Raw genomic sequence first — 22,435 nt, 5'->3', positions numbered from 1 at the left:
TAAACTGTTTATTGACATTCTTTTTTATTTACTCTGTGCTGTTATGTTTTCCTCAATTATTGCTTGTGTTATGTGTTTTTTCTTTCTTTATGTTTTTTCTTTCTTTATGTTTTTTCTTTCTTTATGTGCAAATGTGAGCATGTCACGTTTGACAGTTGTTGGTGTCTGAGTTGAACTGAAATGGTCACAAATGCACTCCTGTAGCCTGAAACAAGGTCACGCTGTGCAGTCGTCAACCATCTCTGAGAAATCTTTTGTCTTTAAAAAAATCGTACGAGAACTTTGTGATGCAGTCAGGCATTTTGACAGGAGTTACTGTTAAGATTTTATCATTCAAGGCCTGAAATCATAGGCTTACTTGTAGAATGACATTATAAAGTATTTATTTTTAGTAAACTTCCCACTTGAAATTTCTTTCTTAATTCAGTCTGCACACGAATTAAAGTGATGCTCTGCTTAGGCCAGTTTTATAGTATTTGTTTTACAAATTGACACCGTACCCATGAATGAAAACTGACCCATCATTCTGTGTAGCACAACACTACATTAAATCTATGGATGTTATTCTTTGAGCATGGAGAGACGGCACAGCGCTGTAAGGTTTCAGCCTGTGGCTTTGTCTTTGACAGGCAGCCCTCTGGGTCTCTGCAGTTTGATGTGAGGGCAAACAATCGGGCTAGGGAGCAGGCACGCAACACTTCACTGAATACAAGGCCACTGCGACTAAACAATAAAAACGATGGCGAAAGATGAGTGGTTAAAGAGGGATTTGTTGTCAACATCCGATTCCATCATGTGTTCAGTATGCTTTGTTGGTGCTTTTTCCCTGCAGGAATAAAAGCTGTTGCAAAATCCCTGACACTGTAGGCAACACAAACAGTAAAGTCATTGTGTTTGTGATAATTCTAAGGCACTACATCTTTTAAAATATATCGAACCTTCTTTGCATTATGGTGCATTAGTAGAATTAGTTTTGTATTATGCGTTTTTGTTTAGAAGACTTTCCCCAAGTGGAAAACTGCTGACACGAGTGTGGAACAACCAGAAGAAACATGCATTATCATTTAATACAAACAGCTAAAGCTGCCAACGTCAACAGAAAAGACAGTTTATAATCAATACATTCCTTTTAATACGGTCGTCTATACAAACCACTGCTCAAGGATTTTATGATCAGCCCTAGAACAGCAATGTCTTGTTGAATTGCCCTGACATCCTAACCTTCTGTGCTCACTGCTCCTGTCCTGCCCTTGCTCCGATTGCTTAGCAGACCCTCGAGCTAAGTGGCCTAAATCTTCAGTTCTGCAGATGTCCTACATCAGCTTTTAGCCTCCGCACTCTGCAAAGGTTTTAGTCAGAAGATGACCTTAAGCATTCTTTGGTAAGAGAACGACCTTAAACATTCTTCTTCTAGCCTTACAGAAGTGCCCCCCCCCCCCCCCCCCCACACACACACACACATACATTGCTATAAATAATCTCAGCCCAGTTCCCATGGCCCCCACAGCAGTCCCGTCACTCACATAGCAATGTGGGATACTGGACCACGAAGAGGAAAACACTGATAACCGAGAGATGGATACGATTCTGGTTGAAGTTGGGGCAGGTGTTGAAGCAGTTGCAGATGTTAACAAAGTGACGAGACATCATGGCTGAGATTTATGAAAGGGGGGTTTTGCCCCTACTGGGTGAGAGGTGATAAGGTTTCACAATGCCTTGAAAGGACAAAATAAGCTGTTAAATGTTGAAACTGGAGCTGGCTCGAGTTTTTAGTCACAGTTATATTTACATTTCTAGCAGGGATCTCTTGATAAAAATCCTTGTCCCTGATACCAGCCAGAGTCATTTAATATTAATTGGTGTTTTTTGATACAGAGCTCTAATCAGATATGTTATTGTTTCTATCAGTTTTTCTTGACAGCGACAGATATTTTGTCCCAAAAGGAGTTTCTGCAGTTCAGCCTGTTTCAACACAAGCACAACTGCTAAAATCTGTATAACTTTAGGTTTTTCTAAAGATACCTCTAGGTCAAGACATACAGCTACCGTCTTCCCATACACATGCTGTTCCTATTGATAACGTTTCTTTTTAAAGCAATTAGCTGAAGCGCTGACGTAACACTAGCTTGTTTACTCTCTGTTTTAAAATAACTGGTTGAAACTTTTGGCTCGTAACATATTTCTGTGTAGTTCCAGTCAATCATGTTTAATGGAAACTTGCAAAAAAAATTACTCCATTGCTTAATAAACTTAGCTTTGAACTTTATAACTCTTAATTACTAGTGTTTCAGTTGCTCTCTGTGCAGCTCTTCCCCACAATGACATCTGAGCAGGTTACATGACACAGACAGAAGGCTGCAGTAGCCAATTCAGTCTCTCTTTCACTGTGAGCTTCATTGTAAACGGCATAAAAACACTTTTAGGAATCCGTAAATTCCCAGGTCAGTAACATAATGTGCATGGCCTACGATCCAGCTTTACAAGCTGTGTACACCAAAATAGGCCAAGATTTTAAAAAGCAAATTTAGGGTTTAAACAATTAATTGGATGATTGTGATTAATTGATTATTGAAATAATTGTTAACTGGAGTATACGGACTTTAAAACATGTCATTTGCTGAAAGACCAACCCACTCAGAGCAGTAATTATGCCAAAACTGTATAAAACATATATACACTTTGCATTTAAGATTAAAAAAAAGAAAAAACACCTCTGTCTGTAAATAGGCTCTATCCAGAACTCCTCGAGTGGCAAAGTTTTAGCTCACCTGGTTCAAATTCTGTAAAAATCTCCTGTTAAGCACCTTTTGCAATCCAATTATTACCCGGTTAATCCGAAAAAGAGTCGACAGATTATTTAATTAGCCAAATAATCGTAAGTTTCAGCCCTACTGGGTTCCAACAACTTTATGGGTAATGTTCCATAACAAGATATTGCTAGATTTAAACCTCCATGTCAGAAGCATTTACAGCTGGAGAAAATTAAATGTGTCCTCATGGCAATGATGTGAAGATGTCTCTGCTGTCATTCTAGTTAGCGGAGGGTAAACCTGAGTGAGTTAAAACACTCTGCAGGTTTTGTTGAAAGTGTTTTAAAATTGAGAGGCATATCCAAACTTTAAAGGGCACATTTTCTTTTGTGCTAAACTCCCATTTCTCTATAAAGTGTGCCAAAGCTGATGTTTGTTACGATGGTCAGTAGCCCGGATGTCTTGATGTAATCTTTTTGCTTTAGGGGACAAGTTCAGGGCGTTTACTTTAACTTCAAGCGTTGTAAAGACACAGTTAGACACGAGACTCAAAAAAACAACTTGGACAATATTTAAATGTTACTACCAGAAAACATGAACATCCAAGTTAGTTTATTTTGTGATGTACCCTCTTCAAGTTGCACATAATACTTTGCAGATAATTAAAGCAGTAGGATGAGTGTTATCCTTATGCTGCATCCTAACTCAGACCTATGATAACAACTCTTACCTGTCCTCTTAACTTTCTAAGAAATAAACATTGTTGCATTTTAAATACTATTGAAGTTATTTCAAAGAGGAGAGATCAGCATGATCCTCAGCTGAAGCAGCCTCTCTTCCCCTTAAGAAAACATTTCCAGATGCTCCCACCAAGCTGCAGGATAGTGAGAGGAAATTCCAGGCAAGCCAAAAGGAAGAACAGGAGAGATCGTGGAGATCTTCTCGAGGGCAGCAGATGGTTGTTTATATAATACTTTGAAAAAGACACAGTCTTGAATTCAATACATTCGTTGGAAAAATAAAAATAAAAAAACTGTTGCAGTGAGTGATTTGTTCATGCTGTGAAGGGAAACAATAGAAGAATATTTGATGTGTAGAGAAATGTACATAACAAGCACAGACTAAGTGATAAGGACGGGCACCCAGCATGCTTGGCTTAAATGAAATGTGCCTCTGAGATGGTCGAGCTCAGTTATCAGTTATGACATCTTACAGTTTTGCCAAACAGATTTTTGAAGAAAGCAATTTTGCTAGTGTATTTGTTCTTTGTACCCTCACCATCAAAGCATCAGGCATACACACACAGACACAACAGGTCCTTTTGCAGGTGATGGTATCAGATTCATGCACTTGTGTGTTTTGAAAGGTGTGGAATGTGTTAGCATGCTGTGACAGGATAATAGATGAAACTTAAAGTGGAAGTCTGTTCAGGATGAGATGTCAAATATTTGTTTAGTTGTGATCATGGTGTTACGTCATCTACTTGAATCTGATTTTCTTTATTTCATAGACCGTTTTCCAGACTGTCTTGAACAGGAGGCAAAGTGCTTGAAAACCCCCCAAATCTAATGGATATTTACTTTTCTCATTTATTACATCAGACTGATTGTATGTACGAGAGAGGTGAAGAGAGAGAGACAGTATGTAGGGTCATACTCATTGCTCTACAGCCCAGTGTCTGGGTTTGAAACCAGCCACAGAAGCCATAACCACAGAACTGGCCCCTATTATTCAATAAATATAGTATTTACAACCCCTGAGTGGTTTTAGAGGAATAGTCTCTGTTCTGTAAATCTGCCTTATTTTGCTCTGAGGCAATATTTAATATTTCTGTTGTCAGTGGTTGCATTAGCTGTAGATTTGACCTCATGTAAAAGCAGTTCAGTAGATAATATTTAATTCACTGGAACCCCACTTGATAAATAATATTATGTCTGTCCATCTATCCAGTGATCAATTTTACAATTGAAAGCAGATATTTATTTACATTGTATTAAAAGGACACATAATCTTTTTGAGGTTTTAGAAATAGTTTTTATTAATTTTGTCGAAGTCAGGGGCTTACATACTCAGGTTTGACAAAGCCCAGATGATCTTCTCATGGCTAGGTAAACGTATTGTATTTTAATCCTCTACATTTGAGTCAGTTTGTGTATTTGTTCTAAGGCAACACCTCAAACTGCCTAATTGTGTGACAAAATGGAAAAAATTGAAATAAACTTGCAAGGGCATCAGGAGGAGAATCTGGTTTATTCTTCGGTACAATTTCCAGGAGCCTGAAGGTGCCATGTTCAGCTGGTCCTGCAATTATATGCAAGTATAAATACCAAGGGATTGTCCAGCTATCATACCATTTAGCAAGGAGACAGGTTCTGTGTCCCAGAGATGAATGTGTTTAGATTAAAAATGGAGGAATTGAACCCCAGAAGTATCATTATCCCCACCGAAATGACTCATATGCCAACATTTGCTGAAAGGACACTCAATGAGGAAGAAGCCTTCACTCCAAATGAAACATAAAAAAACAGACTACTGTTTGAAGTAGACCTTGTTTTTTGGAAACCAGTCCTGTGGTCCTATGACATGAAAACTGATGTGTTTGGCCGTAATCACCGCTGTTGCAATTCGAGGGAAAAGAGAGAATCACGATTCCAGCTGTACGGGGATGGCAGTAGGGATGGGAACCGAATTCGGTGCTATTATAGGTACCGACTGAATTCCGTTGGTAGTACAGAGTACAGATTCACGTAAAATCAAAACGTTACCATGTTTCGGTACCTAAACGCATCATTGTGACACTTAGGGAGTAGAAGAGTGGGCGATTTTCCATGCCGGACATAAGCACAGCATTGCACGCACAAGAGAGTAATGACGTCAGTATTCGCTGGTACCGTCAATGAAGCATGGCTGACAGAAAGCGCTCGAAAGCAAGGCTCCACTTTTCAAAATGCGACGCAGAATACGCCTGCTGCAATATTTGTGATGCACAGTGCAAGCGGTGGGAATACTTCTAGTCTGAGGAAGCACCTGCAGCGTTTCCCCTAACACTATTCAAGGGGGGCAACCCCAAGAGGATCACAGCATGTATTAATATAGTATGTTTTAACAGTTAATGTCATTTATGTTAATAGATCATGTCGTGAAGGATTTCTGTCCCTGCGTTGTCGCTACTCTACTTTCTGTGGCCAAACTTGACAGAAGCTGGACGAAAACACACTCCTCATACTCTGTGTCACCAACGCTGACGCTGACACTCTGAGTTACGTGTGCTCGCACACAGGGGAACACAAGCTCCTGACGGCGGACAAAAAAATATGCCGTTAAAACCTAGAAAGCAGGCAAGGATATCTGCGCCAAATTTGGTTTTGATGGCGGCACTTCCTCTCCTGCGAGCAGCAGCAGGGCTAACTCTCCTACTCCTGGTACATATGGCGAAGGTAGAAGTACACAAAATAGCCCAAGTGCTTCATGCCCTGCCACTGACATGCAGCTAAAGTCCAGTCACCACTGAATAAAAGATTTTGACCTGGCTTGACTGTCGGAGGTGAAATTATCCCCCTGGATCTATAAGACTGAGCTTGCTAATTAAATAACATACATGATAGATAGAGAAAAGAAAGAAAGAAGGAAAGAAAGAAAGAAAGATGGAAAGAGACACAGATAAAAGATGTGATAAAGAGACAGAAAGATAGAGAAATAAGAAAGATGGAGAGACAGTTAAAAATTAAGAAAAAAGATATGGACTTAATATATAAATACAGTAGGTAGAAATAAACATTTCAAGGTTTTTTTCCATAAGAATGTTTTGTTGAATATGTCCCTAGTGTGGTTTAATGGCCTTTAACACCATCTTCTCAGCAAATTAGTTATGTCTGATGATGCCATGGCAGAAAGTGTGGAAAATGTGGGAATTTGTCACAATATAGGAAATTGGTACGCTCGACTATGAAACCGCAGACAGTACGTGCGGAGTCTGCAGTCTGCACAGGGTCCGAGCTGCTAACAGCACGGCTGGATATGTTCTCCCCTTAAGTCTTTGATTTCTACAGTTAACAGTAGCAAAGAAACTTAATTTTGTGTAAAAAAAAAACAAAAAAACGTTTTTTTTCTGTTTCTCTGGCTGCACTATCTAGTATCCACAGGGTCAGACAGTAAGCAGCTTTTTCGACAGACTCTCCACTTTGTCACCTGTACAGCAGGATGTCAGCTACCCTCCAGCTAGTTCATCCAGTTGGAGTCAGAGATGTTGCCACGGAGAAGATCAAAAACAAAAACACACTTGTGGATATGCCGCAGGTGAATAACCAGTGGTGTAAATGTTTTATACAGGTCAGCTCTAAGTTGGGCATGGCTAATGGCTGTTCTACTCAGACACACCGCATTCTGTGCGTCCCCACTCAGTCAGCTTGGTCAGCTGGGCTGCATCCTCAGCATTTGGCCCTACACATTTCCCTATCATAACAAGCCACCTACTGTCTTCCTTGCGTCGTTGAAGGTTATCCCTATCTGATTTGGAAGCCTTGAAAAGTAAAAGCCTTAAAAAAATTTCCTGGTGAGCTACTATTCTTGAACATAAACTGTAACATTATTGTTACAACAGAGTAATAGGAAGGCTGCTGTGGGCTCGGATCATTTCCTGACCCGATGTGGCTTGGTTTTTCAGAAACATTTTGTTTGTTTTTCAAGCTCTAATTTCTCTTGCTCATTAGATTTGTTTAGAGCTGAGACAGTGAGGTGGTTGTTGTGGTGAAAAATGAAACATTTGGAGAACCAGCAGATGATAAAGTATTGTTGTAGTGGCTGGGTGTGGGTCTGAAGTGTCTGGTGTTAGCCTGTGGGAGAACTGGGAGCTTACAAACTCTGTGAATGTGACATATGGGTTTCATTGAAGGATCAAAGAGGAAGCTCCTGTTCAGACTCCATTTGGTTTTTGTGTTTTAAAGGCCCCTCGTGTTTAAACTTTTTTCTGGTCCTTTTCCTTTTGTATTCATAAATATCTAATTTAAAGAAATCACCATTTGCACCTTTAGGCTTTCTTTTTTTAACCTTCACATAAACATTACTGCATACTTGTGGCACATCATACTATGCCCAGCCAGCCATACCCAGATCCCTTTTTATACCCATCTCTCTCCACATGTCTGCATCCTCGATGCCAAGGAGGTTTCTGACTCTAAAATTAACCCCTACAATCTTGTATTTGTTGGGGAACCATAAAACAAAATCTGTGGTAGCAGACCTAAATTAGAACAGATAGGTTCCTGTTGGTTAGAGCTATTTTAAAGACAGGTACTTGTCGTAATTTCAAGGCTCGCACAATAAACTTTCAAATATTGCTTTAGATTTAACCAGTGTTGCTAAAATACGGTGTTCTGGGCCCTCTGCTTTGTGGTATAGGCCATCAGGAAACCATGCATTCATTTGCTGTTGCTCTGTGTGAGGTTACCTTAATTACAGGTATCTGTCTCACTATTAGTGAGTGTGTGCCTATAACTTTCAAAAGTTAAGAAAACCCAAAGTCACCCATTACTATTTGGTTCATGGAGCCGGCTTTATAAGAAGCTAATGACTTCCTTATTTTCACAGTTTGTAAAAAAAAAGAAAAGAAAGACTATGAAAGATTAAGCTTCTGGAGGCCTTTCTGCAAAAAAACAATAAAACCATGCAGTATTTTTAGGATGTTTAAAGGTTATGAAGGGCAACGTCTTAATGGGTGGAATCCAGTTTCTGTTATGAACTTTTCTTTTGTATTTCATTCAATATTCTTTCACCAAAAAAGGTTCTGGAAAAATGGAAAAACATAAACAAAATGAATTCAGTTTATAAGACTATATTCCTTATTCCATTGTCTGAATGTTGTGTCCTACCCTCTGTTCTTTGTTTTCTTTTTTTCTTCCTTGAATCCTTCCTTCCTCATATGCTTCCTGTTTTATTTCCCTCCTTTTTGTCCTTTTCTTCTTTTCTCCCTTTCTTCCTTTTGTTCTCCCTTTCTTGTATACATCCTTATGTCTTTGCTTCCTTAGGCTCTACCATTTCCCCCCCCACCTCCCTCCCATATGTCCCTACCTTTTTCCTTCGTTTCCTCCTACCTTGTGTCATTTTCTTTACCTGTGTTGTTCTTTCCTTTCTCCCTGCAAACCTAATTTAATTCCTTCTTTCTGCCTTCCTTCCTTTCCTGTTTCTTCTTCTCTTTGCAGGTATCACATTCAAGCTATATAACCATCTGCCATAAATTCATAGAATTTCATGAATAAATTGATTAACTTTTTTATTTTTATTTTTTAAAGTGAATGTAAAGTACTGAGAAATGTGGAAGGTTCAGTCTGGAAAAGTCTGTAATTTTTATTTATTTATATATATATATATATATATATATATATATATATATATATATAGGAACCGTGAGAATGATAGTTAATGTAGGCATGAAAGTCACTGTAATATCAGGTTGTTTTTTTAACTCTTGAGACTAAACAACAATCATGGCAGAACCAAATCCCTGCTTGCATTCTGATTGGATAAAAAAACGCAGCATGTTTCAGATACCTCAGTCTCAAAAAGTCTTCGTCGACAACTACTACACCTGTTAACTACAGCCTGCCGCCCATGTGTTGCTCATATGTGATATTTATGTTGGTGAAAAATGCAAAACACTTTAAGGGGGCCCCGAAGAAGCTGGAATGCATTTAGCCTTTGATTTACAGGATTAAAAATAGGCACATTTAGAAATTGATGTTGAACGTATTATGTTTGAGAGATACACTAACTATCAGATTGTTATGAGTAATGGTATAAAGAAGACATCTGATCTGACTACATAGATTATAGAAAGCTTTTATAGTTATTAGAAATAGCCATCAGACTGCTGAAGTTGAAGTTCTTTGTATTTAATGTTGTTTTTAATCTAAAACCAAGGAAGTGCCAGTGCTTAAAAGTTCAAAGCTAAAAAAGGAAATGCCCCATTACTTTTATTTTAATTCTCATCTACTAGGTCAGCAATGGAACATTGTGTGTATAATGTTTCAGTATAATCAGACAATTGTGAAAGACGACAGCAATCTTGTGCCAGATGAAATTTTGTGTGAGAGTAAGCTTTCAACACAACTTTAAACTGATCAAAAATACCTCGGTTTGTGTTTTCTTTCTTTGCCTGTAAGACTATAAGAAGAAACTTAGTAGGCGGACAGTGAAACGTAGCTCTGACACCATATTTATCTACAATTACTTTTGTGGCCTTTTCCACTCAGTAGCTTTGCTTGTGACATTGTTTTCACTGCGAAATCTACCACAAGAGTCACTCTGGAAATGATATCTTGGCTTTGCCAGCATCCCAAGACAGCACAGACCAATCCCTGGTGGCTTAAAGAAAGCTAATTTAATACAGCACAGTGAATTACTGTCATCATGAAGCACTTGTTTGCAACACAGGTTTGCAACACATGCCTCTGAAACCTGACAGAAGTTGTTAAGCTTTTGTTCAGTTGAGGGCAGTTTGTGGCTGATTTATAGTGTCTTGCAGTATTATACCCCTCAGAGTTTCACCACTATTTTTTACACCATTAAACATAACTGTGGCAGCATCATTCTGTGGGAATGCTTTTCTTCAGCAGGAGCAGGAGAGCCAATCAGAGTTGTGTAGTCAAAAGACTTGAGACTGGGGCAGAGGTTTACCTTCCAGCAGGACAACCATCCTAACATATAATCATCTCTACAATGAAATTCATCTGTGACTGCACCAGTTAGTACAGACCTAAATTCAATTGAGGAACTGTGGAAAGACTTCAGGTTAATGTTCTCAGATGCTCCCAATCCAATCCGACTACACCTGAGCTCTTTTATAAAGCAGAATGGGCATAAGTTTCAGTCTCTAGATGTGTGACACATACCCTTATTGATCTGAAGTTGTAATTAATATAAGTAATTAATTGTTTTGTAAATATACTTTAAAAAACGTTAAAACGTCATATCCTCCTTCTGTCACCTCACAATTATTATTGAACACTTCTTTGTTATGGTCAAACACAAAATATTACAAAACAATACATTGAGTTTGTGGGTAAAATGTGATAAAATGCCTTTGCAAGGAACTGTAACAGTACATTGTTAGTGCTGGAGCTGCATTACAGCAACACTCAATACTTCCTAACCAAAGCCTGTTTCCTCACAAATGACAGGTTTGCTCAAGGCATAGTTATTTCTTTGGCAATGCTGCCCAATCTCCAGGAGAGTTGTGCCCAAGGGATGCTCTTTTTCTTTTAAAGTCTTTGCACCAGAGGACAGTATTGGAAACATTTGCACCATGAAGTTGCCAATAAATCAGTGATTCTGCTTGGAGAAGTTTTGGTTGTTTTCACACTTGAGGTGTTTAGTCTATTTTCACATAGATGTGAAAGCGCCCTTGGATTTAAGGGATAGATTCTTGAGAAATCTTCATAAACTTAAACTACTGTTTGAGGTTTTTATTTTTTATTTGGTTGTCTGTCTATTAAAGCCGCGTTGCATCTTTCTTCTACAGATTTACTATCATAGTTGTATTAGGAGGATACAGTGGGAGGCTTGATTCAATGGCTTGGTCTTTCCAGAGCCAGACTAAAGCATGGTCCAGCACACAATCTTAGGCTGCTGAATCTTGTGCTCACTGGTGTCTGAGCTATTAATAGAGTTAGCCTGAGAATTTGGTTTAAGGTCAGCTATCAGACTCCTGTTCCCAACTGATGGAGAAGAAAAAATGCACATTTCTCACATTTCTGTTCATGTATGTAAACCTTCACCCTCTCTTTATGCCTGCTCTGTTAGGTGGGGTTATTCACCACTTCAGATTTTCTTTCAGAAAGTGCTAAAAGTGTTCCTTCTTCTTTCATTGGCCCATTGATTTTTATGTGATTAACTGTAGGGAAAGATGCATACCTACATTGAAGGGTTCTCACTTGGGCTCAAAAATTATTAGCTACCATGGTAAATTGTCAGCAATTTCAACTAGCCACGTGCAAAGTTGATTAGCCACAACCTGATTGCATCGTTGGTTAAAAAAGAAACCTCTATGGTTTAAACTGAATTCAAATCTAATTTATTGCCCATGCTTTCAAGTTTCCACAGAAAAATCCACATAATAAAAAATAAATAATTTTACAGAAGGCACAATGTCGCTGGTGAATCCTCCATCAGAGGGGAAAGCACTGAAAGTGAAATGGATAACAACAAATGAAAATCTCTCCTTTTTGTCATAGCAGCAAATGCAATGATTTTCAAAAACTGGAAATCTGCCACATTTCTACCTGTAACTACTGTATCCAACTAGAGTCAGAGCTTAATAATGAGCAGACTTTTAGGAACGGGGCAAAAGGTTAATACTAAATGTTCCTCCATCTGCATGTTAGAATGGGTTTGTTCAGTAATTTGTAGGAACGTGTAAAATGTCAAAGATAAGTGACAGAAATGTGGCCTGCAGATGCTCTACAATCATTGTTGGCAGACTGACCACTGTTGGTTAACACAACTCAGGGTGTCATAGAAGATCGGGATATGAATTGTTTATTTGGCACTTTACTAATTTTGGCAGATACCTGCTAAAAAAAAAAAAGCCAATCTCACGGAGATCAAAGCTATTGTGTTGTTGTGATCCTCATCAACACCGGATGTTTCTACATTTTGTTGTTTTTCATGGCCAGGATGAATTACCTTCTTTATAAAATCTTGTGTAATATTTACTTGAATTATTGTTTCTGCTGTAAATACATCTATTTTTGCTGTCTTTCCACCAGACTTTTAGACACTGTCTCGGTGTAGAGATTCCACTGGTGTTGTATAATAGTTTTTGGTTTTCTCAACATCACACGTGGCTCACTAGGTCATTGTTACTAGCCCGGCGCAGCTGCTGGCTGGACCACAGCGGTTTTCTCAGCAATGTGTCTGTTCTTTCAGATAAATAGACACAGGAGCATCAGTGAAAACACATCTTGACTTTTCAGTTTCACTCAAAGACACACAAGCTTTAAAACAAATGACACAGAAGCTCTTATTCCTCAGTCCCAGATGCCCTGTAGCAATCTACAATAACCCTGCCAAAGTCACTGACATCCAGTCAGTGCATTAGGATCCACAGAGATTGCAACCAGTCCCTAAACATTCAGTCCTTATAATAACTTTTTAGGGCTGAAACAATTGATCAGATTAATCATGATCAATTGATTATTGAAATAATCGACAACTAATTTAGTAATCGAATAAATGTTAACTAGAGTATACAGACTCTAAACATGTCATTTGCTGAAAGAACAACCCACTCAGAGCAGTAATTTAGCCAAAACCATACAAAAAATAAATCCATTTAGCATTTTTAAGATAAAAAAAATTTCTTTTTTTCTTTTTCCAATGTGCTCCTCCTGCACGTCCTTCTTTCCACATCACTGTCACTTTGTGCCTTGACGGGCCTAGAGCCTGCTGGTCCTTGCAGCCTCTAAGAACCAAAGGCAATCACACTGAAGTTCATCACTATGTTTTCTTCTTCAGCGTCCTCGGTGGGAAAAATAAACGTGTTAAAAATCTTCTCTCTCCTATCAAGATCTGTTTCATCCTGAAACTGCAGAGCCATGGCCAGTTCCCCGCTACTTAAGGTTTACCTCTTAGAAAGTTGGCAAGAAAAATAAAAAACTGTTCAGACCCAAACAAAATGGCTCTCTGTGTTGCTCAAAGTGTCAAACCAATGATGGCAGTATTTATGTTTGTCTACCTCTGTATTGTCATCATTTATAGTGTCAAGCTATGAAAAAACTGTCATAGTGCAAAAGCTAATTTTAAGTTGTACAGCATTTTGATCTCTCAGGTTGTTTTCACCTTTAATTGTTTGCTGATAAATGGCAACAATGATTAAAGAGTTACAGTTAACAGATAAACTACTAGCCTTGTAGTCAGGGGTGACGTTAACCGAATATTTTCCATATTTGACAAAAATGTTGACAAATTGCAATTCACACTGCTGACCACTTGGTGGCGAGTGAGCATATTAATTAGATGTTTTCTCACTTGATGCCTGACGTTGTTTGCTTCACTTGGAAAAATGTCACGGCAGCTGAGTGTCCGAAGTTTTGAAGCCCAAAAATCAACGATGGTGTTGAAAAAAGAGGGACTGGTGCAGTGGAAGATGAAGATCAAACAAGGAATCACCCCTCGGCAACTATGAAGCGAGCAAGCAGCAGCAAGGAGGTTAGGCGAGTTCAGTAGGATTACAGGATTTTTTTCAGTGACGATACCCCATCATTGTTGGTGAAGAGGCTTTACCACCCATTTATCATTTTAGTGTCTTTTCCGTTGTTATGTAAGTTATAGTAAAGGGAATAAGATGTGCTGTCTGATTTATAGTATTTGTGCTAGTTTATTTTTCTGACATTGACAAATATGAGTATCAGAATCAGCTTTATTGCCAAGTTCGTACATACAAACAAGGAATTTGACTCCGGTACACTTTGCTCTTTGGTTTTGTTTTTGTATTACAGAATATATATATTTACAATGTACAATATACATATATAATAAAAAGGTGCATTTGCAACATCTGTATGCTGTTGTTTTGTACTCTATTGAATGTTCAACAGAGAAACAGCCTGGGGGAAGAAACTGTCGCTGTGGCGGCTGGTTTTAGCGAACAGTGCTCAGTAGCACCACCTGAAGGTAAAGCTCTGAACAGTTTATGTGCAGGGTGTGTGGGGTCTGCAGAGATTTTAGCAGCTCTTTTCCTGACCCTAGACCTGTATAAGTCCTGGATGGAGGGAAGGTCAGCTTTGATGATTCTCTCTGCAGACCTGATTATTCGTTGCAGTCTGGACCTGTCCTGTTTTGTGGATGAGCCAAACCACACTGAGATGGATGAAGACAGGACAGACTGAATGATGGCAGTGTAGAAGATGACCAGCAGCTCCTGTGGAAGGTTGAACGTCTTGAGTTGCCTCAGGAAGTACAGTCTCTACTGGCCTTCTTTCGAACAGTGTCTATGTGTGCAGACCATCTCGGGTCCTCAGAGATGGTGGTTCCTAAGAACCTGAAGTGGGCCACGGCCGATACAGTGTTGTTGAGGATGGTGAGGGGGGTGTATGGGGGTGGTGTTCTCCAAAAGTCCACCACCATTTGCACAGTTTCGAGTGGGTTGAGTTCAAGGTAGTTCTGACTACACCAGTGTACCAGCCGATCCACCTGCTGTCTGTATGCAGACTCATCACCATACTGGATCAGACCAATGACAATGATGTCATCTGCAAACCTAAGGAGTTTCACGGACGAGTCTGCTGAGGTGCAGTCATTTGTGTACAGAGAGAAGAGGAGTGGGGATAGAACACACCCCTGGGGGGCACCAGTACTTATAGATCTGGTTCGGGAGAAGATGCTCCCCAGTCTCACATGCTGCCGTCGGTCCGTCAGGAAGCTGTTGATCCACTGACTAGTGGAGGCTGGGACGTTGAGTTGGGTGAGCTTCTGGTGGAGGATGTCTGGTATGATGGTGTTGAAGGCCGAGCTGAAGTCTACAAACAGGATCCTGGCGTACGTCCCTGGGTGGTCGAGGTGAAGTGTAGACCTAAGTTAACAGTATCATCTGCCGACCTGTTTGCTCAGTAAGCAAATTGCAGGGGGTCCAGCAGGGGACCTGTGATGTCTTTCAGGTGCTTCAACACCAGCCGCTCAAAGGATTTCATGACCACACACATCAGGGCTACAGGCCTGTAGTCATTTAATCCTAGGATGGTGGGTTTCTTGGGCACCGGGATGATGGTGGATCGTTTGAAGCAGGAGGGGACCTCACACTTCTCCAGTGATTTGTTGAAGATCCTTGTGAAGATCGGAGCAAGTTAATGTGCGCAGGCTTTCAGACATGATGGGGAGACGTTATCAGGTCCTCCAGCTTTCTTTGTTTTCATGCGCTGAAAGAGCCTATTTACATCTTCCTCGGAGATCTTTAGTGCAGGCAGAGGATCTGAAGTTAGGGGGTTGGTTGTTTTACGGGTCAAATTTGTTCCTTAATGGGATGTGGAGGGGATGATTTGAGGTGTGAATGGCTTCTTGTCATGTCTGCAGTAGAAGCCATTCAGACGGTTGGCCAGGAGACGACTCTGTTCAGGATGGGTGGGGGGGCTCCTATAGGCAGTCAGGTTTTTCAGACCGGTCCATACAGCTGAAGTGTCACCAGTAGAAAGGCTGTTCTTAAGCTTCTCACTGTAGCTTCTCTTGGCTGCTTTGATCTCCTTTGTTAGTCTGCTCCTGGCCTGCCTGTACCGCGCCCAATCTCCACTGCTGTGAGCTTCTTCCTTTTCCCTGCGTAGATTCCTGAGGTCTGGAGTCAACCATGGCTTGTTATTCCCAAAGGTGCAGAAGGTCTTGGTCTGCACACACACGTCCTCACAGAAACTGATGTATGATGTCACCACATCAGTTAGTTGGTTTAGGTCAGTGGCTGAAGTTTCAAAAACAGTCCAGTCTGTGCATTCAAAGCAGGCCTGTAGCATCTGATTTGATTCCTCAGTCCACTTCTTAACAGTGTGAACCGTGGGTTTGGAAGCTCTTAGTCTCTGTCTGTAGGTTGGGATGAGGTGGATTAGATAATGATCCGAAAAACCCAGAGCAGCCCTGGTAACAGCATGATATGAGTCCTTTTAAAGCTGTGTAACAATGGTCCAATGTGTTTTGGTCTCTGGTGGGACATTTAATATGCTTTCTGTATTTGGGGAGTTCATGGGAGAGATTTGCTCTGTTAAAATCTCCCAGTATTATGATGAAAGAGTCTGTGTATTTTTTCTCCACGTCTGTAATCAGCTCAGCAAGATGTTTTTCCGCGGCAGAAGTGCAGCCATGCAGTGGAAAATATGAGCCAATTATTATAAACGAGGAAAACTCTCTCTGTGAATAAAACGGTTTATAGATTATGGAAAATAACTCCAGATCTGGACTACATGTTTTTCCCAGCACTTTTACGTCTCTGCACCAGTCTGTCTGTTTATAAATGTGAAAGGGGGCAAATACATTTGATAGCACTGTATATGAGTTAAGTCTGACTTAAGTTATGTGCTAAAAGACAGAGCACAAAGGAGTTAATGTCCCCTTTCTCGTTTATTATAACACTTCCGGAGCAAACTGATTCTGGCGGAGTTGGTATCTAGTATCTGTTACCTGTTTTGTGACTGGTAATTAATATTAAATATATAGATTGGATTTTTTAGGGTGAAAGCAAGTCCTACAAACTGAAAGCTTCTCCTGCCTTTTCTCATATCCATTAGACTATAGCCAGTCTCTACTTTTCCTACTTCTGTTATCTCTGCCGTTTAGCTGTGTCACCACTGCTCAGGCACTGTTTTTCAGTGCAACTCATACGACTACCACCGGAGCTGAAAGCAAAAACGCTCTGTCTGCACACAGACCTGGAGCAGCTCACGGCTGGTTGGCATCCTCTTCTGGCTTGTGAATGCGTGTGTGCCCCAGCCATCTGCAGTATGGTGAGTGAAGCGTGTAATCTGCGTGGCGATGAGAAGTTAAATACTGTAGATTCAGCAGCACGACACATGCCTGCTGCATTTGGTAACTTCTCCCTGTTTCTACCTTTTTGTTTATGTTGGCGATGTCCTCTGATCCAATGCTAATGACTTTGCTTGCAATATGCTCTAGCTGCAGTTTACATTGGCATTGTAGAGTTGTCAGTGCAGGGAAGGCGGATATACATCGTCTCATGTGAGATTAATCAAACAGAATCTCGTGTATGAGAGAGGACATGCTTGATCGTTAGTACAACATATGGTTGAGCTGTATGTGCTACTGTCACTGCATCATATGCGAGTTGGTTGGCAAGGCGACTCATTTGTACTTTTGTTGTACATCCAGGACTTTGTGCATGTGTCTGTTTGGGTATCAAGATTAGAGATCAGATATCACAATGGGAGGAGGGTACCAGATGGGAAGAGAAGGAGGAAGGTGACAATTATATATAGCATTAGGTGGAGCCTGGGCAAGTACAGTGCACTGTAGAAGAATTCAAATCCCTTTTAACTTTAAAAAAAAATTTCATGTTGCAACCAAAAACCTAAAGGTATTTTATGGGTGGATTTTATGTGAAATCCTTTGCTGTGAATCGGAGCTATATACATAAACTGAACTGAACTGAAACTAAATTGATAGATGTTTTGCACAAAAATAATCTGAAAAGTGTGGCATGCCTTTGGCTTCACCTCTGCTAAGTCTGCACTTAGTTGACCCACGTTGTAATTACAGCTGCAAGTCTGTTAAAGTATATTCCTACTAGGGCTGAAACTATCATATTAACCATGATTAATCGATTATTGAAATAATTGAATAATTGTTAACTGGAGTAAACAGAAAAACGTGTCATTTGCTGAAAGAACAGCCAACTCGGTAATTAAGCTAAAACTGTACAAACAATATATACATTTTGCATTTAAGATGAAAAACCTTTGTAAATATGCTTTATCCAGAACACCTTAGGTGGCAGAGTTTTAGCTTAACCAGGTTCAAATTATGTTAAAAATTTCCTTTTAAGCACCTTTTTCTATCCGATTATTAATTGATTCCTCAAAAAATATTCAACAGATTAATTGATTTGCAGAATAATCGTTAGCTGCAGCACTAATACCTACTAGCTTTGCACATCTAGATACTGAAATCTTTGCCAATTTATCTTTGCAAAATAGCTTCAGCTCTACCAGATTGGATTGATACTATCTGTTAACGACAATTTTCAGCTGATCACACATAAAATTAGCTGTTCAGATGATACCACCATGAAACACTGTGTTTGGGTCAGAAATTTATTGATGCTCTGTAAGTGAACCACCATCTGCAGGAGGAGGGAGCAGGCAGAGAGCAGCTGCCCATAATCGGACTGCCTGCATCGGATCAAGCAGGAGGAAGTCCTGCCGAATCAAATTTCGAATTTCCGAATTCAAACTAAATTCACCACTGTCAAAAGTCTGCGATTTTGTGCTTTAAAGTCCTTGTTCTCATTATTGCCATGGCTGAGACAAAGACTTCCTCATAAAGCCCAAAATTGTAACTTCTTCAGGCAAAATTTGGAGCATTACCAGTCCAGACAGCAGCCGCTCTCTTCTCCGTTTGTCTTGCCACACCCCTGTAATGCACTACGAGACTAGGGGCCTGAGTGCAGCCAAGTGTGTAGTTCAATTCAATTCAGTTTTATTTATATAGCGCCAATTCACAACACATGTTGTCTCAAGGCACTTCACAAAAGTCAGGTACATACATTACAATTAGTCTTAACCATTGAACAGTGCAGTCAGTTCAGTTATTTGTTCAAATTGGATAAAAAGTTTTTCTATCTAAGGAAACCCAGCAGATTGCATCCAGTCAGTATCTTGCAGCATTCCCTCCTCCTGGATGAGCATGTAGAGACAGTGGACAGTCACTGGCGTTGACTTTGCAGCAATCCCTCATACTGAGCATACATGTAGCAACAGTGGAGAGGAAAAACTCCCTTTTAACAGGAAGAAACCTCCAGCAGAACCAGGCTCAGTGTGAGCGGCCATCTGCCACGACCGACTGGGGGTTTGAGAGAACAGAGCCGAGACACACAAAGAATACAGAAGCACTGATCCAGGAGTACTTTCTATGGGAAGGAAAAGTAAATGTTAGTGGATGTAGCTCCTTTAGTCGTTTCATCTAGAAAGAAAGAACAGATAAACTCTGAGCCAGTTTTCAAGGTTAGAGTTTGAAAGAGAGCACATATAATTAATCAATTGCTATATCTAGGAGAGAGAAAGGGTTAAACACTGAAAGACAGGGCCAAGTGGATCATCTGTAGAAGGTGAGCATTAAGTTGTTGTCAGCAGAAGCTTGGACAATGCCCCTCTCCAGAAAGGTGTCACAGGTAGAGTCAGGCCAGGTGTAGCTTCTAGGAAGAGAAAAGGGAGAGAACATAAAGTTAAAAACTGAAATAACAGCAAATAATGCAAAATTGGAGAGTAGTGTGAGAATGTAGCGAAGAGGGTGAAAGTGGTCATTATGTCCTCCAGCAGCCTAAGGCTATAGCAGCATAACTAAAGAGATAGTTTCAGTTTGTATATTTATATTGAGCTTATTGACAACAATGTCGTCTCAAGGCACCCCACAAAGGGTCCGAAATGGCACGGGGCCACCGGGGAGTCCAGACCAAACCACCGAGTGCCAGAGCCCGGCCACCCCAGAACGGGCCACGTGTAGGGGTACTAAGTAAAATAATAAACTGATAAAGTTTGTCCATCTAGAGCCCACTGATGGCCATTGTTATACTAAAAACCACAAGGATCAGGATACCTCTCTCTGTCAGACTACAGTAAGGCAACCAGAAGTATTTAGGCTATGGAGCCTGTGTGTGTGAATGAGACACCAAAAGACAGAAAGTAAGTTCAAAATGTCTGCATTAAAATTATTATTAGTAGTCAAATGATTAAAGCATTTATAATCAGAATCAGCTTTATTGCCAAGTTCATACATATAACAAACAACGAATTTGACTCCGGTACACTTTGCTCTCTGAGTTTCTTTTTTTTATTTGCGTTATAAGATATATTCTGCATATATCTTTATGACTTAAATACATATATACAATATACACATATACAAGGTGGAATTGCAGGGTGCAGGGTGTGTGGGGTCTGCAGAGATTTACAATAAGCATTCAATAATATTACAGTAATAATGAATCACAGTGACCCTGGTCACTGTGCAGCCTCTCTGGAGTACCATAATGCACAAGGAAATTGTCCCACAAACACTTGTCGACAGTCCTGGCTTTTTGGTTAGGTGTAGATACAGCAATGGCATATTTTGTCAAGTGATCAATTATGACAAGGATGTCTTTGACACGGCGATCCAGTTCAAAAGAGAGAAAATTCATACATTCCAGTTCCAAGGAATGAGAGGTTTTGATATTGACCAGAGGTGCAGCTCGCTGAGGTAAGGATTTCCATCTTACACACTTTTTGCAGGTTCTGATTTTGCTGACCACGTCGATGGACATTTTAGGCCAGTAGAAACGCGAGCGTACTAAGTCCAGAGTTCTTTCAATTCCCATGTGGCCCATTTGGTTGTGAAGTTGGTGCAGTACAACACCAACTTCACAACTAGTGCGACCAACTGGTTGCACTAGTTGGTATGTTGGTTCGCTTCCCACTTGTCTCCTCCTGACGAGAAGGTTGTTTTGGAGCTCCTGTTTGTTTATTTCTCACAGTAGTAGAAGCAGATCAGGAGGTTCCTCCCTCACTGACGGTGATGGTGACTCTCCTCGCTCAAGCTGGGCTACAACATGACAAATGACAGGGTCGTCGCACTGCTTGTCTGCAATGTCAGCTGCTGAGAATTGAGGGAGTAAACAGGAGGTGAACTGGGTGTCGTCTGTGAAACTGTCAGGTAGACTGTTGACATGAACAGACATGGAAAGCACCAGAGCATGGTCAACATTTGAGCTGTACACCAGGTGGTGGTCATAAACTGCTTTAATGGTGTGTTGGTCAATTGAGGCATAATCTATTTCATTGAGATGCTGCTGAGCAAATTTCAGCAAAATTCACGTTCTTTGCGGGAAATGGGATCATCAGACAACTCCCCTTGAGGTCGACGAGACAAACCATCAGCATCAGAGTTCTGCTTGCCAGCTCTGTAAACAATCTTAAAAGTGAAGGTGGACAAAGCTAAAAGCCATCTGTAGCTGGTAAGTTAGTGGCTTGCTGTCTGTAAACATTGTGAACTTAGCACCATAAACATGATCATTACATTTCTCAGTTACTCCCCATTTCAAAGTGAGAAACTCCAACTTGTGAGCAGGGTATTTGGACCCCTCTGCAAGAGACCTCAGCTGGCATATTCCACAAGCTATTCCATCATGCTCCTGGTACAAAACTGCACCAAGACCAGTAGAACAGGCTTCGGTGTGGAGTGTGTAGGGCTTCTGTGTATTGGCAAATGCCAGGACAGGAGCAGAAGTGAGTTTGCTGAAAATGGTTTCAAAGGCTTGCTGGCACACTGGCGTCCAACGTCCTTCTAACGGCTCTTTGGGATTCAGGTAGTTTTCTGGTTTTAGAGTTGGTTTCAGCTTCATCTGGGACGGGGGATAACCAGCAGTCAGGTCATGCAGTGGCTTGACTATAGCTGAGTAGTCGGTTATTGAGGAATAGATGACTCACCACCGAGTGGTTGAGGTAGAACAAGAAGTCGAGTAGATCGGTTGAGTTATTCCAGGCAGTTATGTGACGGTTGAGTAGCAAATGAGCAAAATGCCGACTGGAGCATGCTAGCCACGGAGACATCTGCTGCCGCCATGAAGCAGGAGGAAATGCGGGTTTGCTCTGGAAGTTAATAAGAGGTTCAGGTCGGTTCAGCCCACCCCATTCAGACAGTAATAGGCTACATTATGAGGGCTCCACCCCCTCACATCAAAACCCCTGAGCCTTATTTCATAAGTTCTGGCTGGGCTGTGTTCCAGTTAATTGTCCCAGTGGATCATTTTCTACATGGAAAAAAAAAAACAACCCATATAAGACATTTTCCATATACAATAATACAAACATTATTTGCATTTTGTTTTATTTATATTTATTTTGAATTTTTCCCATTTTTATTTTTTTATCGTTTCACACATTACTTTAATATGACAATGTCACACAGTAACGTTAATAGCAGCACAGGGCACTACAATGTTGGGT

At 40.4% G+C, this 22,435-nt stretch overlaps 1 protein-coding gene across 4 annotated transcripts in view; it reads left to right on the top strand.

Annotated features, from left to right (window-relative positions):
- septin4b (septin 4b) overlaps positions 1 to 22,435 on the top strand; it is a 64,715-nt gene that overhangs the window by 7,114 nt on the left and 35,166 nt on the right. Inside the window, exon 1 of one of the 4 annotated variants that reach the window (XM_047391754.1) lies at positions 17,021 to 17,224. The exons of the other annotated variants lie outside the window; for them this stretch is intronic. Coding sequence (XP_047247710.1) covers positions 17,222 to 17,224 — 3 coding nt within the window. The 5' untranslated portion in view covers positions 17,021 to 17,221. Of the gene's footprint in view, positions 1 to 17,020; positions 17,225 to 22,435 lie in introns of those variants that run through there. 4 annotated transcript variants of the gene reach the window in all.

Source organism: Girardinichthys multiradiatus, chromosome 18, assembly GCF_021462225.1.
Source record: "Girardinichthys multiradiatus isolate DD_20200921_A chromosome 18, DD_fGirMul_XY1, whole genome shotgun sequence".
NCBI classification, from domain to species: domain Eukaryota; kingdom Metazoa; phylum Chordata; class Actinopteri; order Cyprinodontiformes; family Goodeidae; genus Girardinichthys; species Girardinichthys multiradiatus.
The sequence above is the reverse complement of the archived record's forward strand: the minus strand, read 5'-3'. Positions and strand labels throughout refer to the sequence as shown.